This window comes from Pleurodeles waltl, chromosome 7 (genome assembly GCF_031143425.1).
Source record: "Pleurodeles waltl isolate 20211129_DDA chromosome 7, aPleWal1.hap1.20221129, whole genome shotgun sequence".
Classification (NCBI taxonomy): Eukaryota; Metazoa; Chordata; class Amphibia; order Caudata; family Salamandridae; genus Pleurodeles; species Pleurodeles waltl.
The window spans coordinates 225,821,267-225,843,644 of record NC_090446.1 but is presented as its reverse complement, the minus strand read 5'-3'; the positions used below and the strand labels follow the sequence as shown (position 1 = coordinate 225,843,644).

The window sequence follows — 22,378 nt, the reverse complement described above, 5'->3', positions numbered from 1 at the left end:
AGGCAATTTTTATTAGGCCGAAACCCCTAGACACTAGGTATTTTTATGTTTTTACATCAACTTCACACAAGGGGAGTGACCCCTTAGGCAAGGGTCGCTCCTCTGGGTGGGGGGGGGGCTGGGATCTATTTTAGGGCGATCTGCCCCCGGGGGAGGGGGGCAGAAACCCCTTAGGCACCAGGGATTTGTGTGTGTTTTGTTTGGGGGGGGCAGCAGCCCCTTGGGCCAGGGTCGCTCCCCATGGGGACACATTACTGTTGGCCATATCTGCCCCTCAGCCTATTTTTGGAAGGTCCATCTGCCCCCACTGGGGGCAGAAAGTATACCAGAGACCAGGGAAGAATTGTTTTCAAAAAAAGAGGGTGGGGATATGGCCATACTCCCACCCCAAATAAATGGGGCCAAATTTGTTCTGCCCACTGGTGGGCAAATGTGACCATTACCCCCGATCCACTCCCCGGGGGGGGGGGGGGCAGAAAGCCTACTAGATGCCAGGGAATAAAAAAAAAAATAGTGGGGGTGGTGGCTACCAACCAGTATGGGCATACTTATGCCCCCACCCCAACTGAAAGGGGTAACAGTCTTTCAGCTTTCCCCTGCACACTAAAACATGTTATCCCACAGCAAGCAAGAGGACATTTGATTATTTTGGATTTTAGTTTTACATTTGGGCCATGAGAGCTTGTCTAACTCTCAAAATCGTCCCACTGGGAGTGGTGAGGGCTGCACTTTTTGCACTTGGGACGCTGTAGAAAAATGCACAAGACATAGACACATCTAAAAACTAAACATCTGGGTGGGTCCAGAGTGGTGTGCTTCACATGCACCATTTTCTTACCCACAAAGCCCTGCAAACCTCCAACTGTGCTGGAAATCACAAATGTTTCCCACATTTTTTGATGGAACCTTGCGTAATCTGCAGGAATCCACAAAATTCCTACCACCCAGCATTGTCGCATCTATACCGATAAAATGTCTGCCCCACTTGTAAGCCTAAAATTTTTAATTTTCCAAACTGCCCTTTTGGAGTACCCGCTTTGGTTCACTCTCGATTTTGACAAGTTTTTGGCTATTCCCTGTCACAGGCACTTACCCACTTACACAACTGACGTATCATTTTTTACCGGGAGACTGAGGGGAATGTTGGGCGGTAGAAAATCTGTCTTGAAGCGGTGATCCCACACAAAAAAGTGGGACTTTTTATTTTAAAGCTAAATTTGAGGTTTGCTGAGGATTCTGGGTAAGAAACCACTGGGAGGTCCATGCATGTCACACCTCCCCGGACTCCCTCAGGTGCCTAGTTTTCAGAAATGTTTGGGCTTGGTAGGTTTCACTATATGGCCGCTGAGCCCCGGACCTAAAACGCAGCTGCAATAACCCCCCCTCGAAAACAAGTAGTTTGGTATTTGATAATTTTGATGTGTCCATATAGTGTTTTGGGGAATTTCCTTTTGCGGGCACTAGGCCTACCCAAACAAGTGAGGTACCATTTGTATCTGGACACCTGGGTGAACGCTAGGTGGAACGAAATCTGTGGCTCCTCTCTACTTTCTGTCACCGAAATGAGAGGAAAAAGTGTTTATTATTATTTTTTTGGCCAAATTTTGAGATTTTCAAAGGATTCTGGGTAACAGAACCTGGAGAGAGCCCCACAAGTCACCCCATTCTGAATTCCCCTAGATGTCTGATTTTTAAAAATGCACAGGTTTGGTAGGTTTCCTTAGGATTCGGCTGAGCCAGAGGCCAAAATCAACAGCTAGGCACTTTGCAAAAAACACGTCACATTTCAGTGTAAAAATGTGATGTTTCTTGTTGCAGACATTAGGCCTACCCACGCAAGTGAGGTACCATTTTTATCGGGAGACTTGGGGGAACACAGAATAGAAGAACAAGTGTTATTGCCGCTTGTCTTTCTCTATATTTTTTCTTTTCAAATGTAAGACAGTGTGTAAAAAAGACAGCTATTTGAGAAGTGGCTTGTAATTTATATGCTAGTAAGGGGACCCCGGAATTCAGAGATGTGCAAATAACCACTGCTTCTCAATGCCTTACCTCGTGCCCATTTTAGAAATACAAAGGGTTCCTTGATACCTATTTTCACTCTTAATATTTCACCAAATGAATTACTGTATACCCGGCATACAATGAAAATCCATTGCAAGGTACAGCTCGTTTATTGGCTCTGGGTACCTAGGGATCTTGATGAAACTACAAGCCTTATATATCACTGCAACCAGAAGATTCCAGCTGACTTAACGGTATATTGCTTTTGAAAATCTGACCTGGCAGGAAAAAAGTTACAGAGTAAAACGTGGAGAGAAATGGCTGTTTTTTTTTTTTTCCTCAATTTCAAAATTGTTTTTTAGCTGTTATTTTCTGTAGTAAAACCCTGTAGGTTCTACACATGTGACCCCTTGCTGAATTCAGAATGTTGTCTACCTTTCAGAAATGTTTAGCTTCCCAGGATCCAGCATTGGTTTCTTAACTATTTCTGTCACTAACTGGAAGGAGGCAAAAAGCACAAAAAATAGTAAAAATTGGGTATGTCCCAGTAAAATGCCAAAATTGAGTTGCAAAATGTGGTTTTCTGTTTCAAGTCTGCCTGTTCCTGAAAGCTGGGAAGATGGTGATTTTAACACCGCAAACCCTTTCTTGATGGCATTTTCAGGTCATCTGCACCCCTTTTGTCCCCCATTTCTTTTTTTTTTTTTTTTTTTAAATAACATATTTGCTGTATTTTAGGAAACTGGCTCACATAGCCAAAAAAGGCTTGGCACCTGAGGGGAAAAGGCCTGGCAGTGAAGGGGTTAAGGAAGAGTGAAGTGACTGGGAGAAAGGTATTATGCGGAGCAGAATTAACAAGCAGGACCGAGAAGGTGCAGGATTGGATTGAGAAGGGGAGGAAAGAAAGATGAACTTTAGAGAAACTGTGAAGAACAGAGAGAAGAAATGGAGCAGTAGGAGAAAAAAAACATGGAAATGAGTAGAATTTTGGTTGGCAAGAGTTTGAGATCATGTGTCAACTTGTTACTTGTTAGTATTTCATCCAGACCTCTGATAAATCAAATGCCCATTCCTTTAGGGAAGAAAGATATACATGCTGTTCATGGGCTCTAAGTCGCGATTTTTACAGATACTGCCTGTATTATGTGCCCAGTGTCTGTGCATTGAGCTTCAAGCACTATCTTCCTGCGGTGTTGGAACCACTAATATAGGAAATACCTGTGTCATTATTATGGGAAGACACCAGCTATCTAAAACTCAAATTGCACTACGAGCTTTAAGGAAAAATATCACGCATTGACCCATTCATTTATTCACCAAACCCTTGTTTCTGCTTGCTCACCCATGACCTACGCACACTCACAACATTCTTGCAGTCGCTTACTTGTTTGCTCATATGTTTATGCAATCAATACTCCCACCACACAGCATCCACTTACAATGGTATTTCAAATATGCAGAGTTTTGCCACAACTTATTTGGCCCACATTGTGAGTTAAGAGATGCATTCTGGTCCCTATGCAAATATGTATTTGCACAGGGATCGAAATTACAAAATGTGTGATAATTACATCATCCTCGCAGTTTTTCCCTGATAAATTCTGGCAGGTCAAACATTTTTTCACTGTGTAGTGCCCCCTGAGGGATTTCTTCTACATACTTACAGAATATTAAAGCACCCAAATCATAATGATTTCTGAATGTGCTTAATATGGCTAATTCTTGCTAGACTGATATGTATTGTCATCGGTACAGTCCACACACTGAGATTTTCAGAAATGCTTTCTTTGAAACTATATGCCAGTACGTCACTTTCTTGTTATTTTTGCTTTTTGTGCACTGGGAAGTGTTACATGGGTGGAGCGTAGTGTTCCCATGTATCCACTTCTGCTTTTGGGTGCATTCCCAGATTTACCAAGACAATAAAAGCTGGGAATGCTTCAAAGTTATATACCTTCTCAATACAGGCACAACGAGGAGAAACAGCTTTATTTCTCCTTGTTTCTTCCTCTTTCATAGTGGGATGCATTCTGTGGCACACTTAAAAAGAGGAAAACATCTCTAAGGATTGCTTTTGTGCAGGAAGGTTCATGCCTTTCTCCATGGCTCAAGGGTGCCTGCATTGACGCTCGATAGCATCCACTGCGCCAGCGGAGATAGGGAGCAGGTATGTGCCATATGTTCATAAATATGGTGCATTTCTGCTCTTTCCTTTTGATGCATCTCAGCAAGTTGTTGTGCTGCTTTGCATTAATCTTAATAAATCTACCCTTTAATATTCACTTTCATAATCCAGAGAGTAACTGGTAAGCCTTTTTTGCCATTAACTTTTCACTGGCATAACTTGGATAAGCAGCTGAAATGCTGGCACGGGCTGGCGTTCCCTCACCATGGACTGTTGATCAATTTTTATCCATTTCCCGGAAACAAGAGGTTTTTAAAAAGCCTGATAAGCAACCAAGACAAGATTATTGAATTTGCGTGAAAGTACTTGCTCAGTTAATGAGAGGCCCCTGGGAAGGTCTGGGCCGTGGGCCAGAGCCCACTTTGCCCATGCATGAAAACCTCTCTGAACTCAGCCCCACAACCAGCATGTGTAAGATCTGCTTTCCGGCCATTCCTCTGTGGGTTCAGCAGTGGAGGAGGATTATGAAATAAAAGAACTGTTTGAAAAGTGAAATGGTAATCGTAGAAAAGGAGCAACAGTAGCATCTAGGGACACTGTAGGACTGAGTCAAAAGATGGCAGGGAATTTGCGAATGTGTACCAGAAGTGGACGGTATTGATGGGGTGGGTTTGTTGGGGGTAGCTTTACTGCCTTCACTTTAATATATTTCTCTGTTTTACGAACTCCTCCACAGATGTGTTGCACACGCTTAAGTTTGTAGAAACAATAGAACCGGGTCTGTTTGTTACTCTGCTTCCAAAATATGTCACTTTGGTCAGTTTATTTAACTTTCTTATGCTATAGTTCCGTAGTTGTGAAAAATACACTGCTTAACGCTTATTTTCGACTCCTGTTTGTATCACATAAAATCAGCGATCTGATAGAGACTTCTAGCTGCAGATTCCTTACCTTTGAATTCCCTGGTTTCGGCTTCGAATCCGGAATTTTTCTGCTGAGCAGTACCCTGTGTGCGCTGTTGGGTGGTGTCGTTCAGATCTGCGTGCGTCGTCCAGCTCCGCGTGCCGTCTTTGGAGCCACCTGTGACATCACAGTCTTCTATATAGGCACCACCGTGGCATGCGTACGTCAGTTCTTTTGCTTCCGCGCCAGGATTCAAGCCGTGTGGTGCATGTCATCGCACCATGTCGGTCACAGATCCACACAGAGTGTGTCTCTGGTGTCTTTAGAAGGACCACAATTCAACATAGTTTTCCGACTGTCGGGCCATGGCTCCTAAGGCCTTGAGGGAGAGCTCCCTCAAACTTCTGGCAGCCCTACAGCCGTCTTCGGTCGGTGCGACTCCGAGGAGGTCACGGCACCGCTCCCGGAGCACCAAATCCTGTTCCTCGCATTCGAGGTCATCGGGGCACTCAGGTAAGAGGCACAAAAAGAAAAAGAAGTCCAAGTGGACTTAGAATTCGCAATGCCCGTCAGCCGATGAGGCATCTAGGGAACGAGTGCAGTTCCGCAGAGCTGTCGTCAAGGCGGACTCCGCATCTTCCCACTTTTCCAGGGACTGGATTGATCCCCCGCTCAAATTAAATAATTTTACGAAGCTATGCGCCTTGTTTTTGAGTGGGCTGCACCCTCAGGTGGGGTCTTCGGGCCCTGTGGTGTTAGCCAGGGCCCCATCGGATTAGACATCAGTGTCTTTGGCTTTGCGCCACTGGGGACCCCAGGATCCGATAGCAGATCCGGACTGGTGCCGGTCTCTCACAGTCGACCTCCTCCAGCACCGGGTCCGACGTCGACGCGTCTTCCATCTCCGGCACCCACGGGTGGTAGACCCATCCTCATTCTGGATGATCCGGAGCTGGAACAACATCGTACAATGCCGATTCAGACTTCGACTGCGCCAATTAGGCCCAGATCATTGCCTGAGCCTTATTTTGGACAGCCAGGCACAGGAGAGGAGCGGGAGGGGTCTGAGGACCCTTTAGAGTGTGAACTGGAGCAAGAACAGGACTGGTATGAGGATCTAGGGAAAGCCAGTGGACTGGATACATCTCCAGATAGTGCATGCTCTCTCCTCCCAATGTGGCTACGGAGGAAGGGGCGTCTTATGCCATGGTTGTGCGTAGGGCAGCTGAGGTCTTGGACTTGCCCCGGTGCCAATTAGGACGATTCTCCTGACGGAAGTGCTTCAGCTGGGGTGACTACATCAGAGCCGATGTTGCCCTTCAATGAAGCCCTAACTGACGTCCTTCTGGGAACATGGTCCAAACCCAGCATAGGGGCTCCTGTGAATAGGACAGTCGGCGTCGCCATAGATCTGCTCCAAATGACCCTGGTTTCCTCACCCAACACCCCACCCCGGAGAGATTGGTGGTCCAAGCCTCCACTTCCCGTGGTGCCTTCCCTTCCTCCCCTCCGGATAGGGAATCCAAAAGGCTTGACCAACTTGGAAAGAAGTTGTTTTCTTCCTCCAGCCTGGCATTGAGGTCAGTAAACACCTCTTGCCTATTTGGCCGTTTTCCCCATACTTTATGGGATATGGTGGCACAGTTGCTGCCCCAGGTCACGGAGGGCATACGAGGGACACTCACCCAGGCTGTCGGGGATGGAAGAGATGCAGCCAGGTTTACTATCATGTGTGGATTGGGCACGACCAACTTGCTGGGTAGAGCGATTCAGTCAACACTGGCCCTACGCCTCCATGCCTGTCTTCGTTCTACTGGCTTTTCAGGGGATGTCCAGTTGAGTTTGATGGACATGCCTTTTGATGGCTCTCGCCTTTTTGGTGAGAAGGCAGACTTCGCGCTTGAGAGGTTCAAGGATTCTCGAGCTACGGCCAGATCCTTGGGTCTCTCTGCGCCAGCTCGGCTGCAGTCCGTCTCTGTCCCTTTCGAGGCTTCGGAAGGGGCGTAGTACCACGCCAGCCACTACTTAGCCACCGTCCTCCAGCTTCACAACATCCCGTGCGAGGACTTGGTACCATCAGACCCAGAGGTTCTGGCCAGAGGTCGGCCACCACACAGCCCCCCCTCCACAGTGCTGCAGCCCTCCTAGTGTGGTTGTGCAAGACGTTGTCCGTCCAGTTGGAGGGAGGATTCAATTTCATCTCCCTCACTGGCAGTCCATCACATCGGACAAAGGGGTCTTGCAGATCATACGGAAGGGCTATTCCCTCCCCACCAGTCTTTCCCTCCTTCTATCCCTCCGATAAAAGAACGGCTGATGGAGGATCATTTGGTTTTGCTCCGCGAGGAAGTTATGGCTCTCTTGGCCAAGGGAGCTATAGAAAGGGTTGTGATGTCAGAAGTAGGCAGTGGTTGTTATTCCCGCTACTTTCTGATCCCCAAAAAGACAAGGGCCTTCCCCCTATCCTGGATTTAAGGGACGTCAATCTCTTCCTCAAAAATAAGATGCTCACTTTTGTTCAGGTGTTGTCTGCCATAGACCAGGCAGACTGGATGGTAGGGTTGGACTTGCAGGATGCGTATTTTCACATCCCCATCCTGCCTGCCCACAGGCGTTACTTGCGGTTCAAGGTGGGCCACAAGCATTTTCAGTTTACCGCCCTCCCTTTCGGTCATATCAGTGCCCCTCAGTGTTTACGAAGGTGATGACAGTGGTGGCAGCTCATTTGCGCAGGTTAGGGATTTCAGTCTTCCCTACCCAGACGATTGGCTGTTGAAGGCTCCAACGCCCCTCGTCACCCACCTCCAGACAACGGCGAGCCTCCTGCATTCGCTGGGATTCACTATCAGTGTGCTGAAGTCATACCTGACTCCCTCTCAGAAGCTCACTTTCATCGGAGCTGTTCTGGAACAGTGCGGTATCGGGCCTAACCTCCCGAGCAGCGAGTCCAGGATATTCAGGTTATGATACCGATGTTTCGGCCTCTATCCTGGATTTCGGTAAGATCCGGCCTCCATATCAACTTGTTGGAGCTTCGGGCGATCTGCCTAGCATTAAAGGCATTTCTTCCTGTTGTGAAAGGGAAGGTAGCGCAGGTGTTCACGGACAACACCACTGCGATGTAGTACTGCAACATGCAGGGTGGTGTGGGGTCGTGGACTCTTTGTCAAGAGGCTCTACGTCTCTGGACATGGCTGGAACATTAGGGCATAACCCTGGTGGTTCAGCATTTGGCAGGTTCTCTGAACGCCATGGCGGACGAACACAGCCTGCGATGCTTAGCGGATCATGAATGGTATCTCCATTTGGAGGTGGCGCAAGAACTCTTTCAGCAGTGGGGAGAGCCTTGGTTAGATCTGTTCGGCTCCGCAGAGAACGCGCAATGTCAGCAGTATTGCGCATTGGAGTTTCCAAGGCGGCTATTGCTAGGCAACGCTTTTTGTCGCAGGTGGAATTAAGGCCTCCTGTACGCATTTCCACCCATGCCACTTCAGCCCAGAGTTCTCAAGAAAATCAATAACTACTGGGCCCAAGTAATCCTAGTGGCTCCGGATTGGTCACGGAGAGTCTGGTATACAGAGCTTCTCAAAATGAGCATCAGTCCTCCAATCAGGTTGCCTCTTTGGGAGGATCTTCTGTCGCAGCAGTAGGGGAAGATTCTCCACCTGAACCTGTCAACTCTTCGGCTTCATGCATGGAGATTGAGCGGCGACAGTTAATGGTTCATGACCTCCCTCCCGAGGTTTGTGATGTCATTCCGGCAGCCAGGCGTCCCTCTACTAGGTCGATTTACGTCTACCGTTGGAAATGTTTTGTTTCATATTGTACAGAGAGGTCTATTGATCCTCTTTCTTCTTCTCTTTCTAATATCCTTCTGTTTCATTCTGTCACTCGCTCAACAGGGTTCCTCCTTAGGGACTCTTAAGGGCTATCTTTCTGCCTTATTGTCTTTTCTTCGCTTGTCCGATCAACCATCTTTGTTTAAGTCTCCCATTGTACAGAGATTATTAAAAGGGCTTGTTCATATGCCTTTTGTTATGCCCCCAGTGGGACCTTAATCTAGTGCTCACTTTGTTGATATGTGTGCTCCCTTTGAGCCTTTACATAACTGTCCTCTTCGGCTGCTCACTATCAAAACAGCCTTTTTAGTGGCAATAACATCTGCCAAGAGAGTGATTGAGATGCAGGCTTTATCATCAAGACCGCCGAATCTCACTATATATCCTGATAAGGTAGTCCTCAGAACTCGTGCCTCTTTCCTCCCCAGGGTGGTGACCCCATTCCATCTGGGTCAAAATATCACCCTGCCTACCTTCTTTGCTCCACCGCATCCCTCTAAAGAAGAGGAGCGTCTACATTGGATGGACCCAAAAAGAGCCTTATCGTTCTACCTTGACCGCACAAAAGAGTTCCGGGTGGACGACCAACTCTTTGTGGGGTACGCTGGTGCAAAGAAGGGTCGGGCAATCCAAAAACAAACCATTTCACGCTGGGTCGATCTCTGCATAAAACTTTACTACGCTTTGGCTAAGAAGCAGCCTCTTGAGGGCTCACTCTACCAGAGGGAAAGCTGATACCGCTGCGTTAGCTCAAGGTGTGCCAGTATTTGATAATTGCCAAGCGGCAACTTTGTTTTCCTTGCACACGTTCGCAAGACACTACTGCCTGGATAGCCAGGTGAGAAGAAAGGGGCATTTTGCTGTCTCAGTCCTATAGGTCTTCCTGGTTTAACGTATATTCTCACAGCCCACCACCAGGAGTTATAGCTTGGGTATCTATTCTAAGGTAAGGAATCTGCAGATAGAAGTCTCTATCAGATGAACAAGTTACTTACCTTCTGTAACGAATTATCTGGTACAAACTATCTAGCTGCAGATTTCTTGCACCCACCCAAACCTCCCCGCTCTGCGGATATATACATTATGTTTTTCATATTTTTTTTTCCCTTTCTCAAGGGCATGCCTTTTTACTCAAACAATCAAAAGAAAAGTAAGTAATTGTTGGTTCTTCCATGACTCTGCGCTTATAGCGTGGGAAGTTGTGGAAAAGAACTGATGTACGCGCGCCGGGGTGGTGCCTATGTAGAAGACCGTGATGTCACAGACTGCTCCAATGACGCTGACGACGCCACGTGGAGCCGGACGACGCACACGGATCCGAACAATGCCACCCGATGGTGCACGCATCACGTACACGTGCACGTACTGCTGAGCAGAAAAATTCCGGATTCGAAGCTGATGCCAGGGAATTTTAAGGTAAGGAATCTGCAGCTAGATAGTCTCTACCAAATAATTTGTTACCGAAGGTAAACAACTTGCTTTTCAGGTTTTTCATTTAAAACGAAAAACTCTGCTTGTAGGAAGAAAATGAGAAACCATGCACTATACCTGCTGTGTGAGTTCCTGAGACCTTGGCACACCGCGCATTCTTTGTGCCTTCCCGTTGCACACTGTGCCCCCCCCCCCCCCCCAACTGCTTTTGATTTCAAGTTTCTGTGTGAGAGAAGTGTGCACTGATGCCTGCGCCATTCTTCTTTTGTGTGGGATTGAGAGAAGGATTGCACTGCTGACGTTCATGTGGAACCTGCATTGGGTGATGGGAACTCGGGCACTGCTGCCTGCTCCTTGCCTGTCTTGGTGTGCAGCGGAATCTTGCTGTCCGTACTGCTCTCTTTTTTGCTCGCTGTGCTACTTTCAGTTTGTAACCTGCTCTGGCCTCCCTTGCATTGCACTCCGCTTTGCACTGCTTCTGCATTTTCTGATGGTTCTGCTTCCCTATGCCTCTTGCATTGCCACTGCCTGTTGCTGCCCCTCCTACTCCACCCACCCTGCGCTGCCCCTCCACTGTAGACATGCGCTGTGATTTCTTTGATAGCGCCGATTGATTGAGATTTTATGTAATGAAAAGCTTCCTTAATACAAGGCACGGGTTCAGGAAACGTTGCTTCAGTGTGTGCTTACTCACACAAAACAGGCGTTTATGGAAATAAGGTTAATTTAACGCTTGGCAACTCACAGCGAGAAGGCGGCGTTTTCCCTTCTGATGCCGTTTTCTGGTGGAGGTCATTAAACAGACATCTAGATTGTGCAACCACTTCTCTCATTGACCTCAACAAATTTTGAAGTGTTCACAAAACACATGTTGGCTGTGTTTACACTGACTTTATGAACAATACAATGAACTAATGAATTGGGTGAATATAGTTTAACTGGATATCTTAATCAAATAAAGGGAACACATGAACTGGAACATTAATCTGGTGCTGTCAATTTGTGCCATTTATCCTCCCTGAGAGATACCATGAAAATAAGCTGCTATTGCCGTTACCCAAGGGCTACCTCTTTGGTATAGTACTCAAGTTTGTAGATAAAGTTTCATTATATACAAGCCAAAACGGTTAGTATTGCTGATAAACGTTTCTAGTTTTGTAGTTTGTGTGTTTCTTCCTCACTTGAAAATTAAGTGCTTGCCGTACTCAGTCTTTGGTCTTGACTTCTTGCATGCAGTTCCTTTGCTTAGAGAACCGGGCCTCTAGAATGGTGATTTTCAGACTATTTCTAGACCATTTCTAGGGATGTTAGTGATATTAGACACAGTTAAACACGTCAAAGAAAATTCCCACATTCTAGTTCTAAAATGTTGTAGTAATTACCAAGGCGGATTACCTACTGTTAGGCATGGATAAAAACAAATTCAGCAAAACCGAAGGTTGGGTTGAATAGGAAGTTTTGTGGAGTGCCAACAAATGTCCTGTGTTTCTCTAACCAGTTATGACCTGCTTTAATTTCCCTTGCTTTGAATGTTGGAGGACCACGCCAACAAAACACATTGTGTATTTCTCTGCTAGATTTCGTTTTCTGTTTGCTTGCAACTGTGAAAAATAGCTGTATTTAAACCAGTTTCCCACAATATTGTACATGCCGCATAATAATGTGATAAACTAATATTGGTATCTGTTTCTGAATCCATTTCACTCAAAAAGCACAGCTTGTATTGTTGTCAGTGATTGTTGTTTAATAAAAACAAATCTTAGTGCATATGCATAAAGATAGCGCAGGGACTTTCAGACTTGTTAAATCTTAACAGTTCTATGAATAAAGGAGAGTTGTGCGTCATACTTCCTTGCCTCTGCTCCCTTTACAGCACCATCATTGAACAGAGTCTCTGGTAGACCTTGGTATTGCTTCAGGTTGTGTTGGCACCATGTCCGGGTACCCTAGTGGTACTGGGACTTTGTGATGTGCGCTTGTCATGGGTGACTTGCAGTACAGACTCACTTTTGGGCTCACTAGTGGTTTTGTTGTGTAACTGCAGCTTCCATCAAGATGTTGTTGTAGTCCTCCATGTTTTCAGGCAAGTTTTAGGTCTGTTGAATTGGTCACCTGATTCCTGCCTAGTGGGAATTACCACTACTGAGGATACCACCACATCACAGGACATAGGTTAGAGGATAAGTGTAAGGACTAATGTTGGACTAATTGCATTGTTAGGATTAATATTTTGGTTACGATAAAGAGTAATGATAGGTTTCTGGGGCTCGGATAGGGTTTGGAATAGGTTTGACATACTGGTAATGGATGAATTTGGACTTGTATTTAGGGGTTGGTTAAGCAATAGTGTTTTGACTTTGTATAACGTAAGCTTAGAGTTAGTTTCAGAGTTAAGCGTAGTGTTGGGAGTTGATAAAAGTTAGGATTAGACCTAGTTTTAAGACTATGGTTAGGATCCAGAGGATTAGGGCTAGGCTTGAATGTAAAGTGAGATTAGGTTTTATGATGACGGGCAAGGTTTAAGTTTAGAAGTGGTATATGTTAATTTATTGGACTATCAATGGAGTATTAATCTGTATAATAAATATGTTAACTGCTGCAAATCTGGTTTTGAGGGTCGGGAGGGGGTAAACCTTATTATTAAAGATATCTTAATATTGACCTTTTCGGTTTCCTGTCACAACCTATTTTCCAACTGGTAGACACACTGTCATAAACCCAGTGTAAGAATCATAAAAATGTAAATTAGCTGGAAAAGTCTTTTGCCCGTAAACTGCCAACGTGCTTGGGTAAATTACTAGTTTAATTTTGGCCATAAATCTTAGAGAAAAGGTGCTTGTCACAGGCTTAATGCAAAAGTTGCGTGTTCTATGGGCAAGCACAGTGTAGGGGCCATTGTTGCTGGTGAGCAGGGACACTGGAATTATGTGGCAGGGGAGCACCAAATTATTTACCAAATTATGCTGCAAGAAAAGGCAAATTATGTGATATAATTTTTAGGCTCAGCCTACCAGACATCACAGCTGTCTGGTAGGCTGAAGACATCTTGGGAACTTTCAGAAAGCTGAATTAGGAATGCATTATGCCCATTGATTCCCATTGGCTTTGTGGTTCATAACTCACACTTTGTCTTGTTTTGCTGGCTTTCCCTGCTTTAGGCTCTCCAGGTTCAGTTCGTCCACCCAGTTGCCTAAATGTGTTTACTGTATTCAACGAACTCACTTTCTGTAAAGAGCCCTTTAAATCTTGCTCTTATCTTATCACATTAGCTCTGCATTCAAAGACAGAGATCAGATGCCAGGCTGTCCCTTCCAGGGAGCTTGGTGTTTATTTTGTATCTTTCTTACTTCAAAGTTTTGTTGTTGTTTGCTAGAGAAAAAGAACTGTGCTGATGTTTTAGAATATATTGGAATTAGTACAAATAGCACTTTTTCTTTTTAATTCTGAAGTGTGATGGAAACAAATATTTGAATATGATTAAAATCCATCATTTTCACATATTTATGTGCAGTAAAACCGTATTTCGGTGTAATTGTCATTTCTCTTGAAATTGGTTTCTGTAATGGCAGTGCACTACCACACCATGCATACTTAGCTCTACGCCACTCCACTCAATTTAACCCAGTCAACCTCACCCTACTCCACCCCAGTCTACAGCACTCCTCTCAAATCTACCCCAGTATGTGCCTATCTACCCCACTCCAACCCACTCCAATGTACCTCAATCCAACCCACTGTGCTTCAGTCTACTAAAATTCACTCCATTCTACCCCACTCAGATCTTCCCCACTTCAATCTATCCAACTCCTCTCTGATCTGTTCTACCCCACCCCACTCCAATCTACCCCACTCCCCCCAATCTGTTCCACCTTAGTGTACCACAATCTACCCCACTCAAATCCAGTCTAACCCACTGCACCTCAACCCACCCCACTTTAATCTACCCCACCCCACTCTCCCCAATCTATCCTATTCTAATCTACCTTTCCGCAGTATACCGCACCCCAATCTTCCCCTAGCTATTCCACTAAAATCTAACCCACTCCAATCATCCCTCTTCAATCTACCCCACTCTAATCTACCTCTTTCCATTCCACCCTACTGTAATCCACCCAATCTACCCCACTCCACTCCAGTCTAACCCACTCCACTCTTCCCTAATTTATCGCCTTCAACTCCATCCAGCTTCACTCTACCCCACTCCACCCCAAACTTGCCCATTCCAATCCACTCAATCTACCCCAAGATACCACACTCCATTCCACTCAAATATACCACATGCCACTCAAATCTCTCACACTCCAGTCCAGTCTAATCCACTCCACCCCCAAACTACCCAACTCCAATCTACCCTATCCGATCCGCCTCTCTCCAATCCATCCCTCTCCAGTCTTCCCCACTCCAATATACCCCACTACAGACTCACTCCAATCTAACCCACGCCAGTCTACCCCACTTAATTCCAATTTTCTCCACTCAGGTCTACTTCACTCAAACCCACTCCACACCAGTCAACCCCACTCCAACCTTCCCAACCCTAATCCACCCCAGTCTACCCTACTACAAATTACTTTACTTCAATCTACCCTACTCCAACCTACCCCACCCCAATCTATTCCACTCCAGTCTAATCTACCTCATTCTACCCCACTTCACCCCATTCCACCCTCTCCAATTTACCGTACTCCAATCCTCCCTCTTCAGTCTACCTTATTCCAATCTACCTCACTCCATTCCAATATACTCTTCTCTAATTCACTCAGTCTACCTCAATCCACCCTAACCTACCCCACTCCACTCTTCTCCAGTCTATCTCACTCCACTCCAGTCTCGACTCCACTCTAGTCTATCCAACGTCACTCCACCCTACTCCAATCTACCCTGCGCCACTCTACCCCACTCAAATCTACCCACTCCAATCCACCCACTCTACCTCAGTCTACCACACTCCCTTGTACTCTACCCAAACTACCCAACTCCACCGCATACTACCACATGTGACTCCAATTTACCCCACTCCAGTCCAGTGTAACCTACTTCTCCCAAATCCACCGTAATCAAGTCTACCTTACCCCACTCCAATCTACTCACTCCATTACACCCTCACTCCATTACACCCTATCTACCCCACTCCACCCCGGTCTACCACACTCCATTCTACTCTACCCAAACTACCCCACTCCACTTCACTGCATATTACCACATGCCACTCAAATCTACCTCACTCTGGTCAAGCCTAACCCACTTCACCCAAATCCACTGCAGTCAAGTCTACCTTACGCCACACCACCCCAAGCGGCCCTATTCCATCCAATCTACTCCAGCCTACTCCATTCCAGTCTATTTCACTCCACTCCAGTCTTCTCAACCCTAACCCAATCTACCCCACTCCATTCTACCCCATCCTATCCCAGTCTATCCAGCCCCATCCCATTGTACCACATCACTCTATTCAACTATACTCCAGCCTACTCCACTCACCCTAATATACCCCACTCCAGTCTGCTATTCTATTCTACCCCACTCTGTTCTACCCTGCTCCACTCCAGTCTACCCCACTCAACTCTAATGTATCCCACTCTATTCTAATGTACCCGCTGTATTCAGCCCCACTGTATTCTGCCCGCTGATCAGCATCCACACTGGCATAAAACATGGCTAAAACACAAGTGCATAGGCAAGACCTCTCGGCTTTGCCAGTGCTTGTTGATGGTATTATTTCATTATTTTATCATTTGTACACATGCTTATACTGCTTGGGCAAATAATTCACCTTATTAGTAACATTTTAACAACCATATGCAAAATTAAGCAACTGAAAGATGACCAATTAACCTTTGAGGAGGGCCTTCCACTGCTTTGCAACACGCTCCCAAACTTTTAGTAACTTTTGGTCTGTTTGATCTAGAAACAATTTTTTTAATTAAAATGCATTTATATATTTTGTTCCTTTTGTTAAAACCTGCAGATAATGCAGCAGATGGATTATGTGGCAAATCCATAATTATGTGAAAAAACCTGCAGACACAGAATCCCTGTGATCCTGCTGATGAGTGATAGCTGCATTTGAAAGAAACTTGTCGGGCTTTATTTACTGAATCAACTACTTGGCTAACTGACAACAGACAGGTGCTCGTTGGTCCTTGAGACCTGGTTTCCACCTTTCTGGTGCCAATCAAGGTTATTATCATTTAATGTTGGATTAAAAACAGCACCTTTTCCAGTAAGAAGTCAATAATAAACAGAACATTTCCAGGGGATTCCCAGTGGTAGCAAATGTATATTTATAATGGAAACTTCAAATCTTTTGCAGACGTCCTACTAAAGGGTCTTTGGAAACAGTCCGTGCATATGAAAAATTACTATTATTGTAATGATAAATTGATGGAAGGGCGAGGAAAACAGTAAGGAATACATAACTGTATTACGGTTCAGTCTTTATTGATCTCAACGTAATGAGGTTTGTAGCAATCAGTGCTGCTGCTGCTTTGCATCACCCTCTAATCTGTATTTGCAGAGCACAATTATTGATATGTGCACTTGTCATACGTTGTGCTGATGGTAAAAACTCATGTATTGCCATGTGAAGCACCTCTGTCATTTGTTGTCTGGTAGGACAGCACATCAAACACACATAAGGTGATGGGAAGATGCTTGCAATAAGATTAACTACTGGCAATTGCTCAGTGTAGCCTTGAAACCATCTTTGTTTTAGCCCCCATGCCACCTCAGATTACACCCAGCCACATGCAAACCAGCCTTGGTCCTGCTCCAATGGGAATAGTCCGAATGCCACCCCGAACTGGCAAGCCAGGTCCTCTCTGAACAGGAACACAAGCAACCAAGACCGATTTCGCCTTTATTGGGGCTCTTCAGTCGAGTGTAGCTTTGTTCCAGTAAGAAATTGTTTAGGTTATCCCTTCTGACAAACCCTTAGAAGGAAAACATTGTATTGGTTTTTAGACATGACTTGATGGCTTGAAGGGCTTATGTACTGACCCAAAAAGAGATGTAATAAGCTGTAGTGAGATAGTGGCTGTTGCTATGGCATGTTTATTTTATTCTTTACAAGCATGCCATTGTCAAATAGTTGTGTTAGTCCACCTAAGAAGTAGTTCCATTACTTTTAGTGCTAGTTTGTGAATCTGCATGAAATTCGGTAGGATATTAGCAGGTTAAAGCCAGAGTAGGAATCTCAGTTTAAATGCAGCTCCAACAAGTAGAGAAAGTTTAAAGAGGTGTGTCTAAAAATCATTGATTAACCATCAACTATGGCAACGTGTTATAGATCTGTACAGTACTTGGCTGAGTAACCATTTTTTTTTTTTTGTTTTACTCCTAGTATGTTTGAGTTGCATGCAAATCATAGAATAATTTTTGGGTGGGGGGGTCAAAAAAGCAGTGTCCCATTTTAACTCCTATGAGAATATTTCCTCTTCAGTGCAGAAAGAAATGCTGAGCAGAATTTCACCAAACGTGGTATAAAATTAGAACTTTAGTTGGGGGGCTGCCATTTCTTGGTTTGATGTAAATCAGTACAATGGTTTTTAAGGACTTAGCATTAGAAACGTGTTTGGAGAGCTTGAAAAGGTTAAAAGCTAGCCTTATCTGGGCTGTCAGTTCCCAGACAGGCCTTGATCCTGAGACTGTGTCCTATTATTGACCTAAATTAAATTAATAAAAGTCCGCTATTGGAGGAGCGAGTTTGCCCACAAATGATCATTTTCTATTGCTAAATCTATTACAGGACGCTCAGATTGGCGACTCCCCGAGTCCTGTAACAAATAAATAAATTGAGAAGAGCCTTGACGGGATTAGTGACAACATCCCCTGATTCAGTGGCCCATGTGGGGATAAGGTTCTAGAGAGACCACTCATTTTTTTTAAATAAGAACCTAGACGAGGGAAATTTGCTCCTGAATTTGCAGGCCCTGACCCAGGGTTCGCCAACTTCTTAATGAGACTGCAAATTGTTCAATCCTGTCACCTGGGACAATAGACTACGGACTATGGCTTTTAGGCCATTATTGGTCTCTATTCTTGGCTACATAGACCTGTGTCCAAGTTCAAGAGTCTTTTTGGAGATGCGGGATACCCAGCAAGGGCCCCAGTAGTCTTTAAAGGTTTGAAAACTCAGAATGGGGTTCACACTTGGCTTTATTTTCTAACAGCCTGCAAAATTTGATTTGATTCAGTAAACTGAGCCAGAGTGATCAGCACATGAAAATGTTTTTACTACTTCCATCCCCCTTGTAGCGAGCCCTCTCCTTGTTGGATCGGCACAAAACGTGCTATGCTGACAGAAAGAAAAACATGCCCAGTGTCATGTGAATTTGGCAGCATGTTCCACATTAACAGCAAATGAACATTTCTTTTTACCTCCCCCAAACATACTCTGTTGACTGATTTGCATAAATTTAATATTGTAAAGAGTAAGCTAAACTTGCAAATCTCTTGAAAGGCTGTAGCGTTAGCAAATCAATAGGCACCTCTACAGTCAGGATGTCTTACATTTTAACTCTTAAATGCCTGCCCAACACATTTTGCAGAGGCTAATATCTGAAAAACGACTGAATGTCTTTGCTCCTAAAGAACCAAAGCAAAGACAGTTTTTTAAGTAAAGTGCTACCTTCATGCCGTATTTGGGATTATTTTCTATGGGAACTAAGATGTCAAATGCATTCTCCTATAGGACCCTCTCTGCCCCCCCACTCTCCTTGGCCCACCAAGACTGTTGAGTTCATTCTCTCTGCATAAATCTGTACAAAATATGGCATGACAAGCGTATGCAGATTTGTCAGCAATGTACAAGGCTTCACCCAGACTTGTCAAATAATGAAAATGTAATTGGCGATCCAAGGAATATTAATTTTCAACAAAATATATTCACAGAAAAAAAAACACAGTTAAAGTGAAGTTAAGTAGTTAAAATTCTTTGAACGTTGTTATAACTATCTAAGACTAACCTCTGAAATTCACTGAAAAAGACACAGTGATAATAAAGTTATGGTCCCCAAAGAAATGTTGAACAGTCACATCATTTGAAAATCTATTTAATGCTATATAGAGCCCAAGTGATTATTAACAGTACTGAACTTAACAAAATAGAGAGAGGCGGACAACCACAGAAGCAGGACTACAAATTCCAAGGTCACAGATAGCTACAGGGCTGCAATCTGTAATGGACATACGAAGTTTTCACTGACAGTGAAGGACGTTGTTTTAGCATGCAGTGAGGAGTTCAGCTCCATGGCTTCATCTTGTATGAAACAATATTATGCCCCACGGCACTAGATAAACCTTACATCTGTTATAGAAGCTATGTTTTTCTTCTGTTGTGGAAGCCTGTAGAAAAGCCTTTTGTACATCCCTGATTATTCGTGCCACGTCTGCTTGATTTTGGGAGAGTGCTGTTGTGGCCGGTATTTATAAAGTTGAATGCAGGGTTTAAGTGACTTTGTCAAGGGGTTGTGTTTGTATGCCTGTGTTTATCTAGCAGTCTGTTCCTTCCGACCTATCTCTGTCCCTCCATCTTTAACCTCTGCACCTGCTCCACCCCAACCATGGTCCTAGCAACAAGGGGTGTTTGGAAATGTTGCTTCTGGTCGAAGCCACGACGTCAAGATTTTGTATCCTCCTCCTCTACTTTCAAGAGCTCATAATAATAATATTACAAAGTGACAGAGATAGATACAAACACACACCTGACAAGAGAGTGGGCAATGCGCCAAGCAGTTCGTTTTCTAAGCAGCTGTAATTGCTGCAATTACACTAATTTAGTTGAACTAATTTGTAGAAACCAATGTATCATAGCGTTTTTCAGGACAGATGTCTGTATGTCGTATGTAAATAATATACCTTTCGTATAACTATGATAAATACTATGAGCTAGATCATAAATTTCCAGGTGAAAGTCTGCAACATTGTAGCATTGTTAATCTGCCAGCTGAATTTACAAACTGTCGTGTATATTTGTCCCAGGTTGTACAGTCTTAAAGCAAGGTTGCTGAAAATAGTAAAAGTGTAAGAAATGGCCCTAAGAGATCAGAGTAAATGGACCTGAAAGATCAGAGTTTAGGCCAGTAATGGTTCAGTTTTGACACTTTTTTATAGCTATTACATCACATTCTTTTAAATTAAATGTTTACTTAATGCAACAAGCTAAAAAATTAGTAGATAAATCCAATTCTCTCTGTTAGCACTTTTAAAAATGCTGACTCGCTTTTAGTCGTTGTACACACAGAATAAGGGTGTCTTGTAAACATTGTTATACGGTAACAATGGGAAATATTACTTTAAGATAATTTTGTTTTTCATAAAATGTATTGTAGATGTGCCTAAATAGACGAGAGTCAAAGAGGTTGACGTGTATTGAACAAAAAGGTCATAATTAGTTATCTTTATTGCAGACGTTCTTTGTATTGTGGGATGGACTAGAGAAAAATCCTCCTGATGGTCCGATTTTCTCTTCACAAACAACGTAAAAAATGAGCATGGTTTATGAGCTCTCTGTCTTGCGTTTGTTTAATTAAATTCATGAATCCCATCATTAGAAAGCCAACAGTATCATCTTCCTTGCCTTTCTCGTTTACCATCCTCTTCCGGCATCTAATTTCATATTAAAGTGGCTGTGTTTTGTCTGGTGCCAATGTGGTTGTACTGGGACCTCCGTCTGCTGCAGCACTTTCAGTCTGAAGCGCCTCTCTAAGCATTCGGTCACAAGAGGATATTTGATAGGCTCAAACTTGTTGGCAAATATATGAGGAGTTTCAATGATCCATTTTAAATCCCCGAGTCCATAGATGCATATGTCTCGAACATAATGACCTGTGAAAGTAGAAAAAGTCAGAGTCAACTGCAGATAAACAATACACACTTGATTAGTACATTGTTTTCCTCCATGATAAACATTATTATGATTCTTTCTCTATTCTCTTTAGAAATGCCCTCTTTGAAATCCTGTTCTTATTAGCTAGCTCAGAGGCAGTAGTTTACATTTCTGTATCTTTTTGAAGGTGGTCTTCGAACTTTCACATGATTTCAGGAGCTATGGACCTGTGCAATGCTTTCGTTTCAGTTTCAGATGATCCCCATTAGAACAATGTGCACAACAACCTATAAGTGTGTAACTTGTCTCTGCTTGTGTAGCTTATGCTTGTTGAGGGTTCTGGCAGATATCCTTGACACCTATCTCTGTGATTAACATTTGTATTTTGTTTTTGTTAAGCATTTGTAGAATGTTGCAGAGGAATGTGGGGAAATGTTTACTAACAATCCTTTTCCCAAAATCCTTATGTTAATTATTGGTTATAAATAATCTCGGAGGAAAAAACAGTCCCTGTGAATGCGTTTCTGCCAACCCTTCTTATTAGAACTATGAAATTATCACCGTCAGTTGTTCCCCTCTCCTTTTCCCCTCCCTATTATCATTCCTGTCCTCCTCTTATTAGGTCTTGGATACCGACAGATCTATTGTTTCCAGTATACATAGAGTGGCCTTTGGGCTAACACCGCCTTCTTGATTGAATGTCTTTGTATTTTGAGTCTGTTTTTGTGCATTGTGCTTTCTTGCTATCATTATTCTCACTAATCCACTCCATTACTTCGGTAATTAAGACCTATTAGGATTCAAAAGCGTTAGAGGTTTTTAGGTGCTGTGTAACTTATTGTTACCACTTATTTCAAATACACAGAATGGGTTTTCTCACCACCCTGGGAGTATTTTACTCGCACCTCATGTGATTAACCACTCTCCTATTTGGCGTTTGTATCATTTCAACTTCTGAGAACTGCTTCATTAAAACGCAGGAAGGACTATTTTCTCTTTAAAAGAACATTCATTTATCACACTGTGTCTCGTTCAACTGTTTTCCTTCGTTATTCATTCTTTACAGAAGCAATTTGTTTACTACTTTCCCCTAACCTGACAAAGGTACTAGGGCTGACTTTAAAGAGATAAATATAATTTATTCAGGCAGGACATTTAAACATCATTTGTGAATACCTCTTGTTTACATCTGTTGTCAACCAAACGCCTGACCTGTTTGGCTTAACCAGTGCTTGTTCTGCTTAACCA

General features: G+C 43.9%; 2 protein-coding genes across 3 annotated transcripts in view; one reads left to right on the top strand and one right to left on the bottom strand.

The window, feature by feature from the left end:
* RTF2 (replication termination factor 2) overlaps positions 1-22,378 on the top strand; it is a 349,973-nt gene that overhangs the window by 110,835 nt on the left and 216,760 nt on the right. The gene's annotated exons all lie outside the window — the stretch shown is intronic.
* The window catches only part of LOC138303985 (beta-1,3-galactosyl-O-glycosyl-glycoprotein beta-1,6-N-acetylglucosaminyltransferase 7-like), a 48,848-nt gene continuing 45,746 nt past the window's right edge, over positions 19,277-22,378 (bottom strand). Inside the window, exon 4 of the mRNA XM_069243600.1 lies at positions 19,277-21,129. Coding sequence (XP_069099701.1) covers positions 20,891-21,129 — 239 coding nt within the window. The 3' untranslated portion in view covers positions 19,277-20,890. The remainder of the gene's footprint in view (positions 21,130-22,378) is intronic.